The sequence below is a fragment of the Nothobranchius furzeri genome, chromosome 7 (assembly GCF_043380555.1).
Source record: "Nothobranchius furzeri strain GRZ-AD chromosome 7, NfurGRZ-RIMD1, whole genome shotgun sequence".
Taxonomy (NCBI): domain Eukaryota; kingdom Metazoa; phylum Chordata; class Actinopteri; order Cyprinodontiformes; family Nothobranchiidae; genus Nothobranchius; species Nothobranchius furzeri.
Genome location: NC_091747.1, coordinates 79373590 through 79390857, shown reverse-complemented (window position 1 = coordinate 79390857; position 17268 = coordinate 79373590). Strand labels below are relative to the sequence as shown.

At 44.2% G+C, this 17268-nt stretch overlaps 1 protein-coding gene across 2 annotated transcripts in view; it reads left to right on the top strand.

Annotated features, from left to right (window-relative positions):
• klhl5 (kelch-like family member 5) overlaps nt 1-17268 on the top strand; it is a 96961-nt gene that overhangs the window by 34228 nt on the left and 45465 nt on the right. Inside the window, exon 2 of one of the 2 annotated variants that reach the window (XM_070553831.1) lies at nt 6247-6351. The exons of the other annotated variant lie outside the window; for it this stretch is intronic. Coding sequence (XP_070409932.1) covers nt 6308-6351 — 44 coding nt within the window. The 5' untranslated portion in view covers nt 6247-6307. The remainder of the gene's footprint in view (nt 1-6246; nt 6352-17268) is intronic. 2 annotated transcript variants of the gene reach the window in all.

Here is a 17268-nt window from a genome sequence, read left to right as displayed (position 1 = left end):
CACAGAGGAACTGGAAAGAGAGCTTTTGGAGACTGATAGAATGAAAGTTTGCATGCTCGCTTCTCTGATGTGAGTTCATCAGCTCCTACACCATGTGGGCTGTGTATGCATCTGCTTCAATCCTAAATCAAAGAGGCCGCTGTCCTAAATGGTTAAATAGCAGAAAAACACACAGACCTGTATGAAGAGTTGTTTTTATTCCCTTCAATAATTCAGGAAGTGTATCATCTCCTGTTGTGGGCCGCTGCAAATGTAATGTCTCAGCAATTTTACTGTGTATACATGCCAGTGTACACAATCTCAGCATAAACTCATGTAGTTCGCATTATAATCTGTGAAATTCTCACAGCAGAGAGTAAAAATCACTATTAGAGGATAGCTTTTAACTCCAACAAGCAGGAACTTTTCCAAAGCTTATTCATCACTAGCCTATAAAACAAAATTATTGTGTGATAGGGTTGATCTCAGAATGAACTGAGATAGATCAGAGAGTTTGGATGTGGTGTGTTGGTGAGATCCAATTGCAGAAGTACGAACGCTGGGAGTGTAATCTAGGAACACTGGTTCATTTCTCAAAGGGAAACAGAAAGGAACAGGTGTTACAAATATACTGGACAGATGAGTTGAAGGTTGATGAGCGATGAAGCTCTGGACTCTTCACATGAATCAGGTAAAACGATGAGAGGCTGGACGTCATGCCCACCAGGTGACAGAATGTCTCCCAGAACAGGGCGGAGCATTGTGGACCCCAATCGGACTTCACGTTGGCAGGGAATCCATTTAGGTGCACTATGTGCTTGAGGAGGAGCTTCACAGCGCATTTAGCTGTAGGGAGACTGGGGAGGTCTACCAGGTATACTGCTTTTTGAGAAATGGTCTGTGATAGAATGGTGTCAGGTTCGTCCACGGTAGGTAGTCCGGTGATAAAATCCATCCCCACATGAGACCAAGGGTACTTCAGGAGTGAACATAGGACCCCTGAGCAAGGCTTGTTGGAGGTTTTGGAGCAAACGTAGACCTCACAGTCTGCAGCAAACTCCTTGACATCTCGTGCCATGGAGGGTCACCAGAGGGTACGTTGGAGGGGCCTGAGGGTAAGAGCAAATGCTGGATGGCCTGATAGAGGTGAGTCCAGATGAGTACCTCCTAGAGCAGCTAGATGGGACAAAGAGGTGGTTGGTTGAAGTTTCTGCCAACGCTGGGTCAGTAGGGCGTGTGGCCCAGATGACGTCCTCTAGCGGCCAGTGTATGAAAGCCAGGAAGTGGTGAACAGGCAGAATGGGACCAGGCTCTGGAGAAGGGACAAATTGGGTGAACTGACGGGAGAGGGCATCAGCCTTATCGTTTTTGGAGTTGGGTCAGTAGACGAGGTGGAGATTGAATGCCTCAAAGAAAAGAGCCCAGTGCGTTTGGTGAGGATTAAGTTGTTTGGCTGACTGAATGTGGATGAGGTTTTGGTGGTCTGTCCAGATGGTGAACAAACCAATAGCTCCCAGAGCCATTGTCGCCACTCCTCTAGAGACCACTTGATGGCCTGCAGCAGCTTGCGGTCACCTACTCCATATTTCCGTTGGGTTGAATTGTCGAGAAAAGCTCAGGTGGAGTTTCTGGTCAGGACCCCATTGTGAGAGGATGGTGCTGGCACCCACATCTAAGGCATCGACTTCCATCATAAAGGGCTTAGAAGGGTCTGGATGGAGGAGAATGGGAGCTGTGGTGAACCTATGGATAACGTCCCGAATGGCTTGTGTGGCTTCAGGCATGAGATGAAAAGGACAGTTGGTTGGAAGGTTTAGTGAGGGAGGTCAATGGGTCGACAATGGAGCCCGCCATTATTTTTCTTAACAAAGAAGAAACTGGCTGGCAATGTCTATGGCCGGATGAACTACTGCTAGAGAACTTACGAGACTTACTCATCCATAGCTTTGGTCTTGGCCGGGGAAAGAGACAAGAGATGGCCATGCAGAGGAACAGTTCCTGGTAAGAGTTTGATCTCCATATCATAGGGGTGAGGTGGAGGGAGAGTAGCGGCCCACCATTTATCAAAAACCTAGCTGAGGTTGTGTGGGCTGGAATGGCGTCCAGACTGGGAGACACTAGATCCTGTGTTTCAGCTGGAGGGATGTTGGTGGTGAAACAATGGGGACCCCAGTTTAAGAGTCGACCAGTGGACCAGGATATATGGGAATTGTGAAGGTGGAACCACAAGTGGCTGTCTCGTTGACTTTAGCACCATTGCTGCCAGCCGTTGCAGCAAATTAACTCTTGCGTCCGGTTGTCACCTGTGATGTTCAAATAATCAAAAAATAATTAAATGAAAATGTAAATTATTCATGGGTGTTTATATGTGGCAATGACAGAGGAAAATCTGGTCTTATCTCTGTAGAGTTTTGAACAGCTCTAAGTGTAATCTGAATGCATAATTTAGATAAACAGACTGTTGATCTGAACGTCACTTGGTTTCATTCCTGGAAAGCAAACTGATTTAATAAAGTTCATCTAATCGTACATCAGCTCATAACCTGCTGTTTCACCTGCAGCAACATGATTTAACATCATATTTGCACAGAAACACCAATGAAGGTCAAACGTTCAGCTCCCATTAATCCCAATGTGTTGCCATAGGGCCAGGTTTGAAAAAACAAGGAGTTTTAATGGTCTAAACGAGACACAACAGCAAGTGATTGTCTGATACTGCTTTCCCTCTCCTCATCATTATGACCATTGTTATCATTCTTTTCCACCTCCTCTTGTTCTGGAGCTGATAAACAGATGCACCGCTCAACAAATGTGGTTACATTTTACAGTTTTCATGTTTCCATCTCTGCTTTTCAGCTCTCTCCATCCTCTCAGACAATTGAGGGGAACCAGAGCTGGCAAACCAGACCATGACCATTATGTTGTGATTGCACATGTGTGTGTGCGCGCGTGCATGCCTGTGTGAGAGGGAGTGCATGTGTGTGAGAGCGTGCATAAGTGTGTTTGTGTACCCAGGTGATGTGCTTTAAGGCAAAAAGGAAAATGCTATTTTCTCCTCTTGTTAAAAAAGAAGGCACGAATCAAAGTGATCGGACAGTTTGGGTCACACTTGGGTAGCCCAAAGCCTAGGAGTGTGTACATTTATATGAGAATTCTCCTACACACACACACACACACACACACACACACACACACACACACACACACACACACACACACACACACACACACACACACACACACACACATTATTTTACTCTCTTGTGTTTGTGTTAATAAAACATGGCAGTAAAAGGGTATCAAAGTGAGGCTTATCATTAGCAGAGGGAGGCTTCTCCTCCGATACAAGATCAAATAAAGAGCTTGTGATTGTGTGTGTGTGCGTGTGAGTGTGTGTGTGTGCGTGCGTGCGTGCGTGTGTGTGTATGTGTGTGTGTGTGTGTGTGTATGTGTGTGTGTGTGTGTGTGTGTGTGAGTTACAATTGTGGAATATGTGGGTGTTTTGTGAATCAGCGTCTGATTATTCATGTATTTCGATGACATTTTTCCTACACTCCTTTCCCAGATTCTTTTTACTCCCACTCCACAACTCGCCTGTTCAAGCTGGCTTTTTGTACTGTCATTTTTAATTATTTTTTTAAGCGCTTCATGATTTCTATCTTGAGAGGCGCTATATTAAAGGTAGTTTTCTTTCTTTCTTTCTTTCTTTCTTTCTTTCTTTCTTTCTTTCTTTCTTTCTTTCTTTCTTTCTTTCATCTGCATTCAAGAACTTCTGCACACATGAGACACACTTAATTAATACCGATCCGATCCCTGAACGGGGAGGCTATAGCGAAGAACGGCTAATGTAATGGAGAAATGATGTCAGTAAACAGAGACCAGAGGATGTTACAGGAAATGAGTGAAAAACGAATCATAATGAAAAGGAGCTGTTAAACTAGTGTACAGACGTCTCTGCTGAACGATGGCCTAAAGCCACAACGACCCACCCCCCCACCCCCCCACCCCCCCAGGATTGTTGCTTATGTTCTGTCTGATAGCACAAATAAGGAATGACAAAAAATAAACAGAGAACTTCAGAAGGAATCATCTAATGTTGCTGGTGGCCTTTTCTCTTTATCTGGTGTGTTTGTTCCTCTGTGGGGAAAATGGGACAGCATGGTCCGTTTGGGGCTAAAACACTCAACACATAAACAAAGCTGTGATGGGGTTGATGATGCAAAAAGGAGAGACAAGATGAAGGTAGTGTGAGTTTTATTTCATTTAGACAGACACACAGGCACACTTGTGAGGACACCCTTTGGCACAACACATTGACTCTCGTTAACTCTGACTTTAACAGGGAATGTCATCAATTTTCCACACCAGTGACTGTTTACAGATGGAGAAGATTACTCATTTTTGTTAGGCAACAGGAAATGTTGACACTAAAGCGGCAGAAGAAAATGTTAGATGGAGCCCTCCATGTGATAACTGTATGTGTCAATTGTTCTGTTCAGTTAGCTCAAAAAACAGATTTTTTTTTGGCAAATCGTCATGCAAAGAAAACAGATGTTTGTGTTTTATCCCAGTTTTTACACTCCAGCATGAGCACAGTAGTGGAACCAAATCTTGAGTAAACACTTCTCGTTATATTTGTCTGTTTACAGTTCAGACCAAGCAAGATCAAGTATTGGAAAATATTTACAAGTTAATAAATTTCTCCATGACTTTAATTAGAACAGAGATCGAGTTACTCAACACTGCTTGTATCATTGGGCACTGCAACAGTTAAACAAATTGTATAAAGTAATCATTGGGTGCACATCTGCAGCTGATTAACTTTTGAAATCAATCCCCTTCGTGATGGCTGTGACAGCTGATCGACCATAGAAAACAAAAATGGCCACAACTCAGTCAATTTTACAAAAACTGAGCTATAATAATAATAATGCGTTGAACTTATATAGCGCTTTTCTAGACCCCCAAAGACGCTTTCACACACTCTCACGTTCACACACTGCTAGTGATGGTAAGCTACTTGTAGCCACAGCCGCCCTGGGGAGGTCTGACAGAGGCGAGGCTGCCATTTGGCGCCGTCGGCCCCTCTGACCACCACTAACACAGGCAAGTTGGGTGAAGTGTCTTGCCCAAGGACACAACAGCAGGATACCCCTGGCGGGAGCTGGAATCGAACCCGTGACCCTCCGATCATGAGGCAACCCGCTCTACCACCTGAGCTACTGCTGCCCTATAAATTGTGAGTCATTCACATGAATGCATTGGGTGCTAACAGATCAAGTGACATCTTATAGAATTGCATAAGATATGCAAATAAATATTTTTCTGATTTTACCACAACAGCTAGACCTTCTTCATTTACTGACATGATATAAACAGCAGGTGCAGGTAATGCTTTGAACTTTTTTCTGTATATTCAATTCAATTCAATTCAAGTTTATTTATAAAGCGCCAAATCACGACAAGAGTCGTCTCAAGGCACTTCACATAATAAACATTCCAATTCACAGTTCATTAAGCCAATCAGAAATAATGTTTCCTATATAAGGAACCCAGCAAATTGCATCAAGTCACTGACAGAAAAATACTGGTAAATCAGTCGTTTTAAGTATTTTGGTGTAATTTCCAGACCTAAGTAAAGGTTTCATCGATTATAAGACTAAATTGTGTAGATTTTGTTCAATCTGAGCCTTGCTGATTTTACAAAATACCCAAGTCTTTATTGACTGTGTTTATTCTCTAGCACTCTTGTCTTTGATGAGGAATAACAAACGCTGCGCCAGAAACGTGTTATTGGTGGAGGTTGTTAGACAAATGTGAGAGAACCACTTGATCAATTTGTTTTTTAAATATCCACACTATATTTACAGTTATCTCATGTTAGTACGTTGTTAAGAGGAATTAAAAAATGTTTTAGACTCATTTGTTTTCCAATTTGCTATAGCAGCTTTAAAGCTATAAAAGATAATTATCCATATCATTATCTCGATAAAAGGATAATTAGTAGTTTTTGGGAACAACATGCTTCTCTTTAGCTCTACGTTTGAATAACTATGTTGGTTTGGTTAAAATTATGGCAGGTTCCGGTTCAAAGCTGAACCTGAAGACTGAAAAGTGAAACTGAGACAGAGGTGCTCTGAGTTCTAATTTTCCCGTCTTTGAGAATTTGAAGCAGAACACCTTCATATATCAAAAATCCATTTGCATTTGTTTAAGATTGCAAAGATTCTGTGTGTTTTTTCATTTTGCATACACTTTAATCCACAGCACACATGGAGAGAGCCACCTAATGCCACACAGGAAAGCTACAGCTGGGATTTGAACTTTGATGCTACAGTTTTATAATAAAGTTCTTAAGTATCGGGAGCTAAGGTTAGTAGTCAACAACTTTAAATTTACCTCTGTCAAATGTTTTGTGTGTGTGTGTGTGTGTGTGTGTGTGTGTGTGTGTGTGTGTGTGTGTGTGTGTGTGTGTATGCATGCGTGTGTGTGTGTGTGTGTGCATGTGTGTGTAGCTAGCATGGCTCAGTGCTGAGAGGTAATTATTAGCTTGGCCAGTCTGGGCCTCCTTTGAGTCTCAAGGACGGACTTACCCATTGCCACGGTACCAAACTACACAACGATGACACAAACATGTGAATGTGTGCATTTCTGAAAGTGCACTGGAATCTGTGACTTGATTGTATGCACACAGAATATGTGGAGGGTACTTTTTTTTGTTATGTTCAGAGCTGTGAGTGTGTGTTTTCTTGCAGCATCAAGCCTGCAGGTCTACACTTCAGGGAGTGAGTGCTACAACTGCACGCACGCACACACACACACACACACACACACACACACACACACACACACACACACACACATACACACACACACACACACACACACGCACACACGCACGCACGCACGCACACACACACACACACACACACAATTCTCCTGTGTGTTGCAGTGTAATAGCAGGGATGATAGGGAGGAAATTAAGGTTAGGAAGGAGGGCTAAGGAGAACAGAAGAATGTGGAAGGCAAACATAAAAGAAAGATGGAGGAAAGACAAAAGGGGAAAAGAGAGAGTTGAGGTATAAAGAAAGCTGAGCATCAGTCATGAGAGATGATCATCACAGCCAGACCTGACAGAAAGTGTTTCACTTTCTGGCCCTATAAAATCTTTTACGACAGCTTTCCCCAGATGATGGTGAACTAGTTTTTATTTGGCTCGGCGTGTGTTTGAGTGTGTGCAGCCAAATGTGGTGGTGTAGTGGTTGTGATGGTCAGCATATAAAGTGTGCATGCATGCTGCCATATGCAGATGCACATAAGTGGGAAATGTTGATGTAATAAAGATCATGTGGCTTATCACAGTGAATCCATTTGCACGCATGTGTGTGTGTGTGTGTGTGTGTGTGTGTGTGTGTGTGTGTGTGCGCGCGTGTGCGCGCGTGTGCGTGTGCGTGCGTGCGTGTGTGTGTGTGTGTGTGTGTGTGTGTGTGTGTGTGTGTGTGTGTGTGTGTGTGTGTGTGTGTGCGTGTGTGTGTCCAGAGTGCTGCAGAGCCATAAAGTTTCTCCAAAGACCTTTTGAGTGATGGTCTTGGACTACAGCAGCCAGGAGACTAATAACACAGGCGGCTCAAAGACGGCTCCTGCCAACTGGCCAATGATTAGATCCAACTGAAGGGGACTGGAGCTGAATGAGCCGTCATTCAACTGCTTCATTCCTCCTTGGAGCCAAATTCCCACACTACCCCAGTATGATGTAATTTCTATCAGTGAGCCGCCGAATCACCTTGGTGTGCCATGTGCTTCAACTCTGACATCTTTTACTTGTCTGAGTCTGGGTCACCGTAAAAGCAGTCTTAGCAGGGAAACCAAGCCGTCCTCTTACAAACCAGTTCCTCTGGTGGGATCCCAAGGTCATAGCAATGTGGGCAGCAGCAACTCTATTCTGAGTCTGAGCTGAGCTGAGATCCTTCTTTGAAGTTGAGCTACTCTCAGGGGTGTCAAACTCCAGTTCTCGAGGGCTTGTGTCCTGTATATAGTTGTTGTTTCCCTGTTCCAACGCAGTTAATTCACCTGTGCAGCAGCTTATCAAGCTCTCCAAAAGCCTGTTAATCACCTGCTGATTGAATCAGGTGTGTTGAAACAGGGAAAACACTATAACATGTGGGATAGCTGCACTCGAGGACCGTATTGACACCTGTGCTGTACAGGAAGCTGTTCTTCCAACCACAAGGAAGTGGCAAAAATTGCAGTTCCACCCTCATCTGCTAGAGGTTGGCACCAGAAGTGAGCAAATCCATATTGAAAATGTTAATTTTACAACAGAAGTATATGCTTACAGCCTGGTTCAAAAAAACATCTAGGTTTAATAGATCTAGTTTACATTTATGACAACTCTGGGGGAAACTTGAGTGGGTTCCCAGCTTCTCTTGTCTCCTGCCCAGGAACAGCAGGGCTCTGATGCGAGGCTGTAGTCATGCTGGTCCCTTGTGCATCTCTGAGGGAGACCACAGAAACACCGCAGTTCTTTTAGTTGACACTGCTTTACTTTTGAGTCGTTCAACTGCATTTTTCTCACTAATAGTTTGCGGGTCGAATGAGGGTAAATTCTATGTGTTTACCATAGCATCGCTTGGTCATACGGCTCCTGGTTCTTTGTAGACACAGAGCCGGGAGCCAAGTCGATGCTCCAAGAGCCGGGACCATCGACAACGGCGGACTCATGGATCTTTGATTGCAGTGGACCAGCAAAGCCTGATATCCTCAGTCAGCTTACCTAGTTATGATTTTGTTACTAAGCAGGCTGGAGATGCCTTCACTTTGGAGTCATTCTACCATATCTCTCTTGCTAAAAACGTCCGAAAATCTTTGTTAGCTTCAGATTATCACGTAGCTAATGTCCTGCTGGTTAGGATTAGGGTCATAGGGTTAGGGTTAGGGTTAGGGTCATAAAATATTGGGTCCATCATAAAATATTGGGTCATAAAATATTTGAACAGAACCATGGACAAAGGGCAGCCCTGCCAAACAGATACAGGTCTGACTTACTGGCTATACAGATGAGACTCCTTTAGAACAGGAGCCCATAACAAAAGGTCATTCGCACCCCACTCCTTCACACGGTGCTTCCAAATCCACAAAATGTATGTGGACTAGCAGGGCAACCCTCCACCTTCTTCTAGCAAAGGCAAAGAGCAGAGCCAGAGTTGTACATTTTCTGTGCGTTTTACAGCAGTAAGACCTTTTTAAGAGAACTACTTGATACAAGAGACCTTAAAGTCAACAACATATAAAAGAAATGTAGAATCAATTCTCTTTTCCCAGAACTAATGCTCGGAAATGAGAATGGATTGATGGTGATGCAAAATTGATACTCAGACAAGAGAAAAGTCATTAAATCCATATGCCTGGCAAATAAACAAATTAATAATTTAGTTCCTCAGACCAGCAACGAGAGACTTACAACCAAAGTGCAGAGCTGAATCATTTTAGAGTGAGGTAACATTACCACATCAAATGATATAACAATAATAATAATAATTCAAAAATACTTCATTAATCCCAGAGGGAAATTCAATTAGAATAAGAATAATATTGCACATTTGTTTAGCACTTTTAAGTCTACTTTTTTCTAACTCAGGGACTCTAAAGTCCAACAATCATTCACACAATGATGATGATGAACTACAATGTAGCCACAGCTGGGTCACACTGATAGGGAAGAGGCTGCTACACAATCCGGGCCACCGGTCTTTCTGGCCACCACTGGCAAGCAAGGAGGGTGATGTGTCTTGCCCAAAAACATGAGAACTGACATGGATGGAGCCTGAAACCAGCAACCCAATGATTACAGGGCGAACTCTTACCAGAGACACTCTTAACCTACTGATCGTCTTAAAAGAGGAAATAAAGTGAAGGAACTTGCAGAAATCCCTCGTGTTATATTTAGCTTGTTTATATTTAAAAAGCATTAAGGCTTTTTCATTTTAGTAGAAAAATTTTATTGCTAAGTTTTATTACCTTGGAATTCACCAGAGGAGCTGGCTCAAATGGCTGGGTAGAGCAAAGTCTTGGCCTCTGTTTAGGCTGTTGCCCATGTGGATGGATGGATGGATGGATGGATGGATGGATAAAAGTTCAAAATTGTTTTAAAAACCAGGATGTGTCAAAGTCAAACATTCAAGATTTATTGGGCTGTTTGTCTTTTCATCCATCCTGACTGTGTGTGTGTGTGTGTGTGTGTGCGTGCGTGCGTGTGTGTGTGTGTGTGTGTGTGTGTGTGTGTGTGTGTGTGTGTGTGTGTGTGTGTGTGTGTGTGTGTAAACATGTGGTTAATGACTTTGCAGTATTGATCATTTGAAACAGCAGGGTTGTTTAAATCAGAACATCCTGAAACTGAAGACCGGGCGTGTCTCAGAGTCCTGCAAACAGCAGTGAAAGTGAAGCTGACCTCAAACTGCTCTTTCAGTCTGTAGGACCTGAGTCTGCAGGATCTCATGCAGGCCTGGATGCTGGTCTGTGGGGCCAGTTTATGAGTAACACATCTGCCATCAGTGTATGTCTAAATCTGACCTCGGCTGCTTGACTTATTGATGTTTGCTGGCGTGGGGCTCCTGAAACAGTGCTCCCGTCCTGCTGGTGGGACTCAGTCAAGATTAGAACACACAGCAGCACCACGGTTACACCCTTAGGTTAATCAAGGGGAGGACTGTGGAAGGTGGGTAGGGGTTATGGTCTGGTTGGCTGGTTTGTGGAGTTCCCCCAGGTGTCTGAATAGGATGGCTCCCACAGGACTCACTCATCACATTATTTCCTATGAATAGCTGCTGCATTGCAGATGGTAGAAAGACATTGAAGTGTGAAAAACGAGGAGGAAGTGTAGTATTGGATGGTGAGAGTAATGGATGTGGTACAAGAGCTGAATGAGATGGTGTGAAAGCTGTGAGTGTACATATTTGATGGTGTGAGGATGTGCCTTACTGATGAATTAAAGCTGGCTGTTTTCTCAATGTTTCAAGACAGAGAGGAAGGCTTTGAAAGGAGCCTGAGAACCACACTTCACAGGAGTGAAGATAATAAAATTAGTGCATCCTTCTGTTCATTACATTGCAGAGTTTTTAATAAACATGAAAGGATTTCCGTTGTCTCGCAAATCATTTTTTATCATGGTATATACTTGCTGGCCACTTGATTAGGTATTTGTGTTAATAAACAATTAAAAAGGTGTAACTAATCAGCCAACTGCATTTACTGCAGTTCAGGCATTCAGATGCAAAGACGGCTTGCTGAAGTTCAAACCAAGCATTTGAGGAAGAAAGGGAATTTAACCTCTGGTACACTGTTGATGCAAATTCACATCAAATCATTTCTGGCCTTAAAGTGACTGTGTGTTTTCCCTCCCTCCTCCGGTCCAACAGACGGTCATCGTCATATGTTACCAAGCCCCCAATATTCATCAACAACTGGGCATCGTTTAAATCCTTTTCAACAACATTTTGATGAATATTCCTAGAGATTAACAGTAAAAACTACACATTGGCTCTTTCAAGCCATCAAATGGATTATTAAGATTAGTACCTTCATCACCAATCTGCCCTCTGGTGGAGAAACTAAAGGTTGTAAGAGTCAATTTTATTTTTTTATTACTGTTATTTAATCACCTAACTAAAGAAAATGGATTATTATATAGTTGTGTTATTAACACTAGCCAATAAATATATCAGTTTCACAATCCAGATTTATTACTGACTTTTATTTAGTTGTGAGGCTTTAAAGGAGGGAGCCCAGCCGGCACAACTCGAAGAGGAAACGTGGGTCCCCCTTCCCATGGGCCCACCACTTGTGGGAGGGGCCAAAGGGGTCCGGTGCAACGTGTGATGGGTGGTGGCCGAAGGCAGGGACCTTGGAGGTCTGATCCTCAGCTACAGAAGCTGGGTCTCAGTACGTCGGATGTCATCTCTCTGGTGGGGAAGGAGCCTGAGTTGGTGTGCGAGGATGAGAGGTTCCGACTAGATATAGTCAGACTCACCTTGATGCATGGCTCTGGAACCAGTTTTTTTAGAGGGGCTGGACGCTCTACCAATCTGGAGTTGCCCCCACTGAGAGGCGCCAAGCAGGGGTGGGCAGACTAGTTGCCCGCCATTTCGGTGCCTGTACGTTGGGGTTTACCCCGGTGAACAAGAGGGTAGAAGACCTTGACTGAGGTTTGTGCTTATACACCAAAGTTCAGTTCAGACTACCCAACCTTTTTGGAGTCCTTGGAGGAGGTCCTGGACAGCCCTCCTTCCCGTTACTCCTTCGTTCTGCTGGGGGACTTTTAACACTCACGTGGGCAATGACAGTGAAACCTGGAGAGGTGTGGTTGCGAGGAATGGCCCTCCTGATCAGAATTTGAGCTGCGTTTTGTTATTGGAGTTCTGTGCTCATCGTGGATTGTCCAAAATGAACACCATGTTCAATCATATGTTTTCTTGGCACCAGGATACCTTAGGCCACAGCTCAATGATCAACTTTGTTGTCATCTCATCTGATCTGCGACCGCATGTGTTGGACACTCGGGTGAGGAGGAGCTGTCAACTGACCGTACCTGGTGGCAAGTTGGTTTTGATGGAGGGGAAGGATGCCAGTCAGATCTGGCAGGCCCAAACATATTCTGCTAGGAACGTCTGACAAAGTCTTCTGTCAGAAGACGTTTCAATTCCCACCTCTGACAGAACTTCCAAAATGTTTCGGGGGAGGCAGGGGACATTGGGTCTGAGTGGACCATGTTGTGTGCTTCCATTGTCGAGGCGACCAACTGGAGTTGTGGCCACAGGGTCGTCGGTGCCTGTTGTGGTGGCAATGTCCGAACTTGCTGGAAGACATCAATGGTTAGGGATGCCGTCAAGCTGATGAAAGAGTCCTATTGGGTCTTTTTGGCCTGTGGGACTCCAGAGGCAGCTAATGGGACCATGGAGCACGCCATCTGTACGGCTTCAAGGAGATTTTGGTCCACCATCTGGCACCTCAGGAAGGGAAAGCAGTGCACTACAAACGTTGTTTATAGTGGGGATGGTGTGTTGGTGCCCCTCGACTCGGGACGTTGTGGATCGGTAGGTGCAGTACTTCGAAGATCTCCTCAATCCCACCTGCACATCTTCCAGTGAGAAAGCAGAGTCCGGGGACTTTGGGTTGGGCTCTCCAATCTCTGGTGCTGAGGTCTATTACGGCTACCATCCTGGCCATTGGGATGCAGGAGCCAGGATCACCCAGCCCTGGTGATCAGCCCGACACCGCCCCTCCTCCTCCTCCTCTCTTCCAGGCTGCTGAGGAGCACAGCTGAGCGGAATCCTTCTGGTGACCCACACCTGGGATAAAAAGCAGTCTGGGAGGCAGCAATGCAGGGGTTCTGCTGTCCTCCAGGCCTCATTTTGTTTTCAACCCCTTCGTTTGTGATGAGTTTTAACTTTTAAAGTTTTAACTCTGAGTTGAGGAGTTTAAAGGGAAAAACTCTGAGTGATCCATAGGGATCTTTGGTTGATGTCAGCTTAGTTGACTCTGTTTTAAGGTTAACTCTGCTTTAGTTTTTAGACTTTCATCAACGTCATTGTTTTTAAAACAACTTCAGTTTAGGTAAAACTTTTAGTAAAGTTTTAACCAGGTGTTTTATATAGTTGATAAGTTGTCTTTTAACTGTTAACCTTATAGTGAATTTTTCGTTTTTCGTTATTTTAATAATGCTCGCCATCTGTTTGCACTTGTTTTTAGAACCTTTTATTACAATTAAACCCATTTTAACTCCACTGTCGCATTTCTTATGTTACCCCCTCCTTCACATTTTAACACCTCCTGTCGGGGACGTAACAAGGTTTCTGAGGTGGTCAAAAGCTCATTGGTGGCAAGGCTCCAGGGGTGGACGATATCTACCCAGAGTTACTTAAGGCTCTGGATGTTTTAGGGTTGTGCTGGCTGATGTGGTTCTGCAATATCGCGTGGGCATCGGAGGCCGTTCCACTGGATTGGCAGACCGGGGTCGTGTTCCCCCGATTTAAAAGGGTAACCGCAGGATGTGTTCCAACTAGAGGTGGATCACACTTTTGAGCCTCCCTAGTAAAGTCTATTCTGTGGTTCTGGAGAGGAGGGTCCAGCGGATTATTACACCTCGGATTCAGGAGGAGCAATGTGGTTTTCGTCCTGGGCGTGGAACACTGGACATACCTTTAGGAGAGTCCAGGAGGGTGCGTGGGAGTTTGCCCAACCAATCTACATACCGTAAATCCTCTAATATTAGCCTGTATTTAATTAACTGCCGGGTATCACATTTTGGCCGGTGTCGGAGTCGGCAGAGGTGAATAATGGCCGGTTTTTTATTGTGGCCGGGTGGAATGTGGTAACAAGCAAGTACGCGGGGCGGTTGTGTCATCCGTCTCACTTTTGATTTGCCAGTGATAGACCGCAAGGGTAACTTTAACCATGCGGAGACGAAGAGGAGGCGAAAATTTGATATCAAGTTAAAAGAGAATGTGCTGATTATGCTGCAGAACACTCTGGGGAGCAGTAGCAGGGGTTGTATGAACTAGTCACTAGTCGACTTCACTATAGTAACTTGTTATGCCTGTCATCGAATAGTCGCTGTCACGTGATAATGACCGGCAAGATGCAGTCCACGGAAAAGACAGCAGCCTGCTGTCAGCAGGTGACAAGCTCCTGCGCGTCAGGAGGCAACGCGCTGTGCCAGAGCGTCGGTACTGACACCCGCCGTAAAACGGACATTTAACCAAATTGTGACCTTTTCCCTCTTGCAATTTAACCTTCCCCTCACCCCCATCCTAACCTTAACCAGCTTGCACATGCAAAGCTCTGATCATTGACGCGCTCCAGACATCTGCGTCCTGAGCACGGCCACAGTAACATAATTAAATCAGGTGTCGCTGTTGCCAGTCCCCACATGCCAAAGACGGTGGAAAGCTGAAACACACTGAACTGGCTTGTGTGAGCAAAATCAGCCAGAAGACAGGAGCTGGGCTGCAGGTCAAAAAACTGTGGTCAGAAACAAGGGTCCAAAAGTTCTCAGGAATGCTGAAGGAAGACCTACAATTTGCTACAAACATGAAGATTTATGACCTGTGCTCTCATGAACCGTACTGCATATAGTGTTTTGAGCTCCCATGAAGAGTGCTGCATGTAACGTTTTGTGCCCTCATGTGAATGCTGCATGAAGTAATACTGACACCAGATGTTTTATATTGAGCTAAAATGTGTATCTGGTAAATGACCTCATGACCTCACCGTCATGAGATAATGATATATGTGTCTCTTACATTGTCTAAGCTGACCCAGGAATGATATAAAAGGAGGATTCGGAGAGAGATTCGAGAGAAGTTTTGGGGCGATTCTCAGAAGACCGAGTTGGTGTAAATCAACTCTTTATTTCTTAATCATTAGAATTAATCCCTCCTTGGGGGAAGCAGTTGTTTTATATTTACTCATTTTTGTATTTTTTGATTTTGTAATAAACTTTTTGAAAAAGAAACATAATCCTGATTCTTTCAGGTTTTCTCTAAAGCTTCACGAGTGGGAGCCCTGACCATTAATTGCACAGAGATAAGCACATTAATTATGGGTTCTTGAATTATCAGGACTTACTTTACGGTTTGTGACGAATTAATATAAAGAAACCTTAAGATAAGAGGAGCTTGACTCCTCCCTCACCCGCGAGTGACGAGTTGTCTTAAGGATGATAAAACCAGAACATTAGTGGTTAATTTTGGCTCTGATTCGCAAGTTGAAAAAGTCTCTATCAGCTGGAAGGTTGGATTAATTAAAATAAATTGATAAATCTATGTTAGCCTGATCAACTAACAGGAATCATTTTATAGTTACCAACCTCCCACATAAGCTGATAGGGGCGCAATTAATCCAAATAACCCAAACAATTGCTGGAAGGATTGGCCTTTCTCCAGGCTTCGCCCTAGTATTTTAACCAAAAAATAACGGGATTGCTTAAAAAGAAGTGAGCTACTACAGAAGGAAAAATCTTGCATATTATTTCACCTTTAAAATAAAAGATATGATTCTTACTTAGGGAGTCCAAACCAGGGTCTAATACGATAATACTCACCGACACCCCCACCGAACCCTGATGGATGCACAGTCTCATAAGTTCTAACGGAACTAGGTTTTAACGGAACCGGCAAATGGGACGTGCACCTCAAAAACTAATTTAACACGCGATCGTTCATGTCTGCTCATTTCCTTTTATGTTTTCTGTCTTTTATTCTTTTATTTGTGCCTGATGCTTTTCGCTGCTGTGGATCGGGGCGCATCACCAGTTTTGTCCTCGGTGACGCACCGATCACTGATGTGGCCGGCGAGCACTCCGCAGTTTTTGCGGTCAGTAGATCTTTTAGAACTGCAGTTCAAAGGTCACTCATAAGGTGAATATATATGAAGCCAGGTAGCAGTTTTTCTTTAGGATTGAGAGGAGATGCAGGAAGATAATAAACAGGCAGGACAGAAAAATAGTCAAATAAAAACAAGTTAGTTTTTGTACCTGCTGGTTGCAACAAACAGACACCATTGAAGGTAATCAGAAGTGAGGAACAGAAAATGAAATAATTATTTTAATGTTTAGAGCAGCAGGAACTCCGAGAGGCTGCAGGCGCATCAGTGAGTTTGCGGCCGCTGCGCGGGGGAGGGGGGAGAGGGCTGAAGCAGAATCTACCGTTGTTAAAAGAAATGTGTTTAACTTTGAAAATGTGGGCGCAATTTTAATTGTCAAAAACTCCAGCGAACCATTAGTTCATTTTGCTCAAATAGAAATAGAGGCCTGCCTCTAATTCTGGTTCTCCTTCCAATAAAGGCCTGGAGCTTGATGAGCTTGAGTCAAATACAGGCCCGGGCAAGGCCGGATTAACCATATGGGCAACTGGGCAATTGCCCAGGGCCCACAAACTCTAAAGGGCCCAGGGCAGCAAGGGTACGAGCAAAATACTGTATCTGTAATCTCCCGCTTTATATTATACTAGGGTGACCATACATCCTCTTTTCCCCGGACATGTCCACTTTTCACTCTCTGTCCGGGCATCCAGGGGGGTTCTTGTATTGATGAAAATGTCCGTTTTTTCATCCAGGAGCAGGGATCGAATTATGGAAGAGCTGTATATCCTACACATCCAGGGGAGCCGGATAAAACGTTTTCTACCTAAATTACACCATTTATGGACTATTTTGAGCAGAGAGCACATATAGCGATGATTGTTGGTGTTCAGCACTCCAGGCTGCTGCGTCCAGCGCACGGTCCATTCTCAAAGT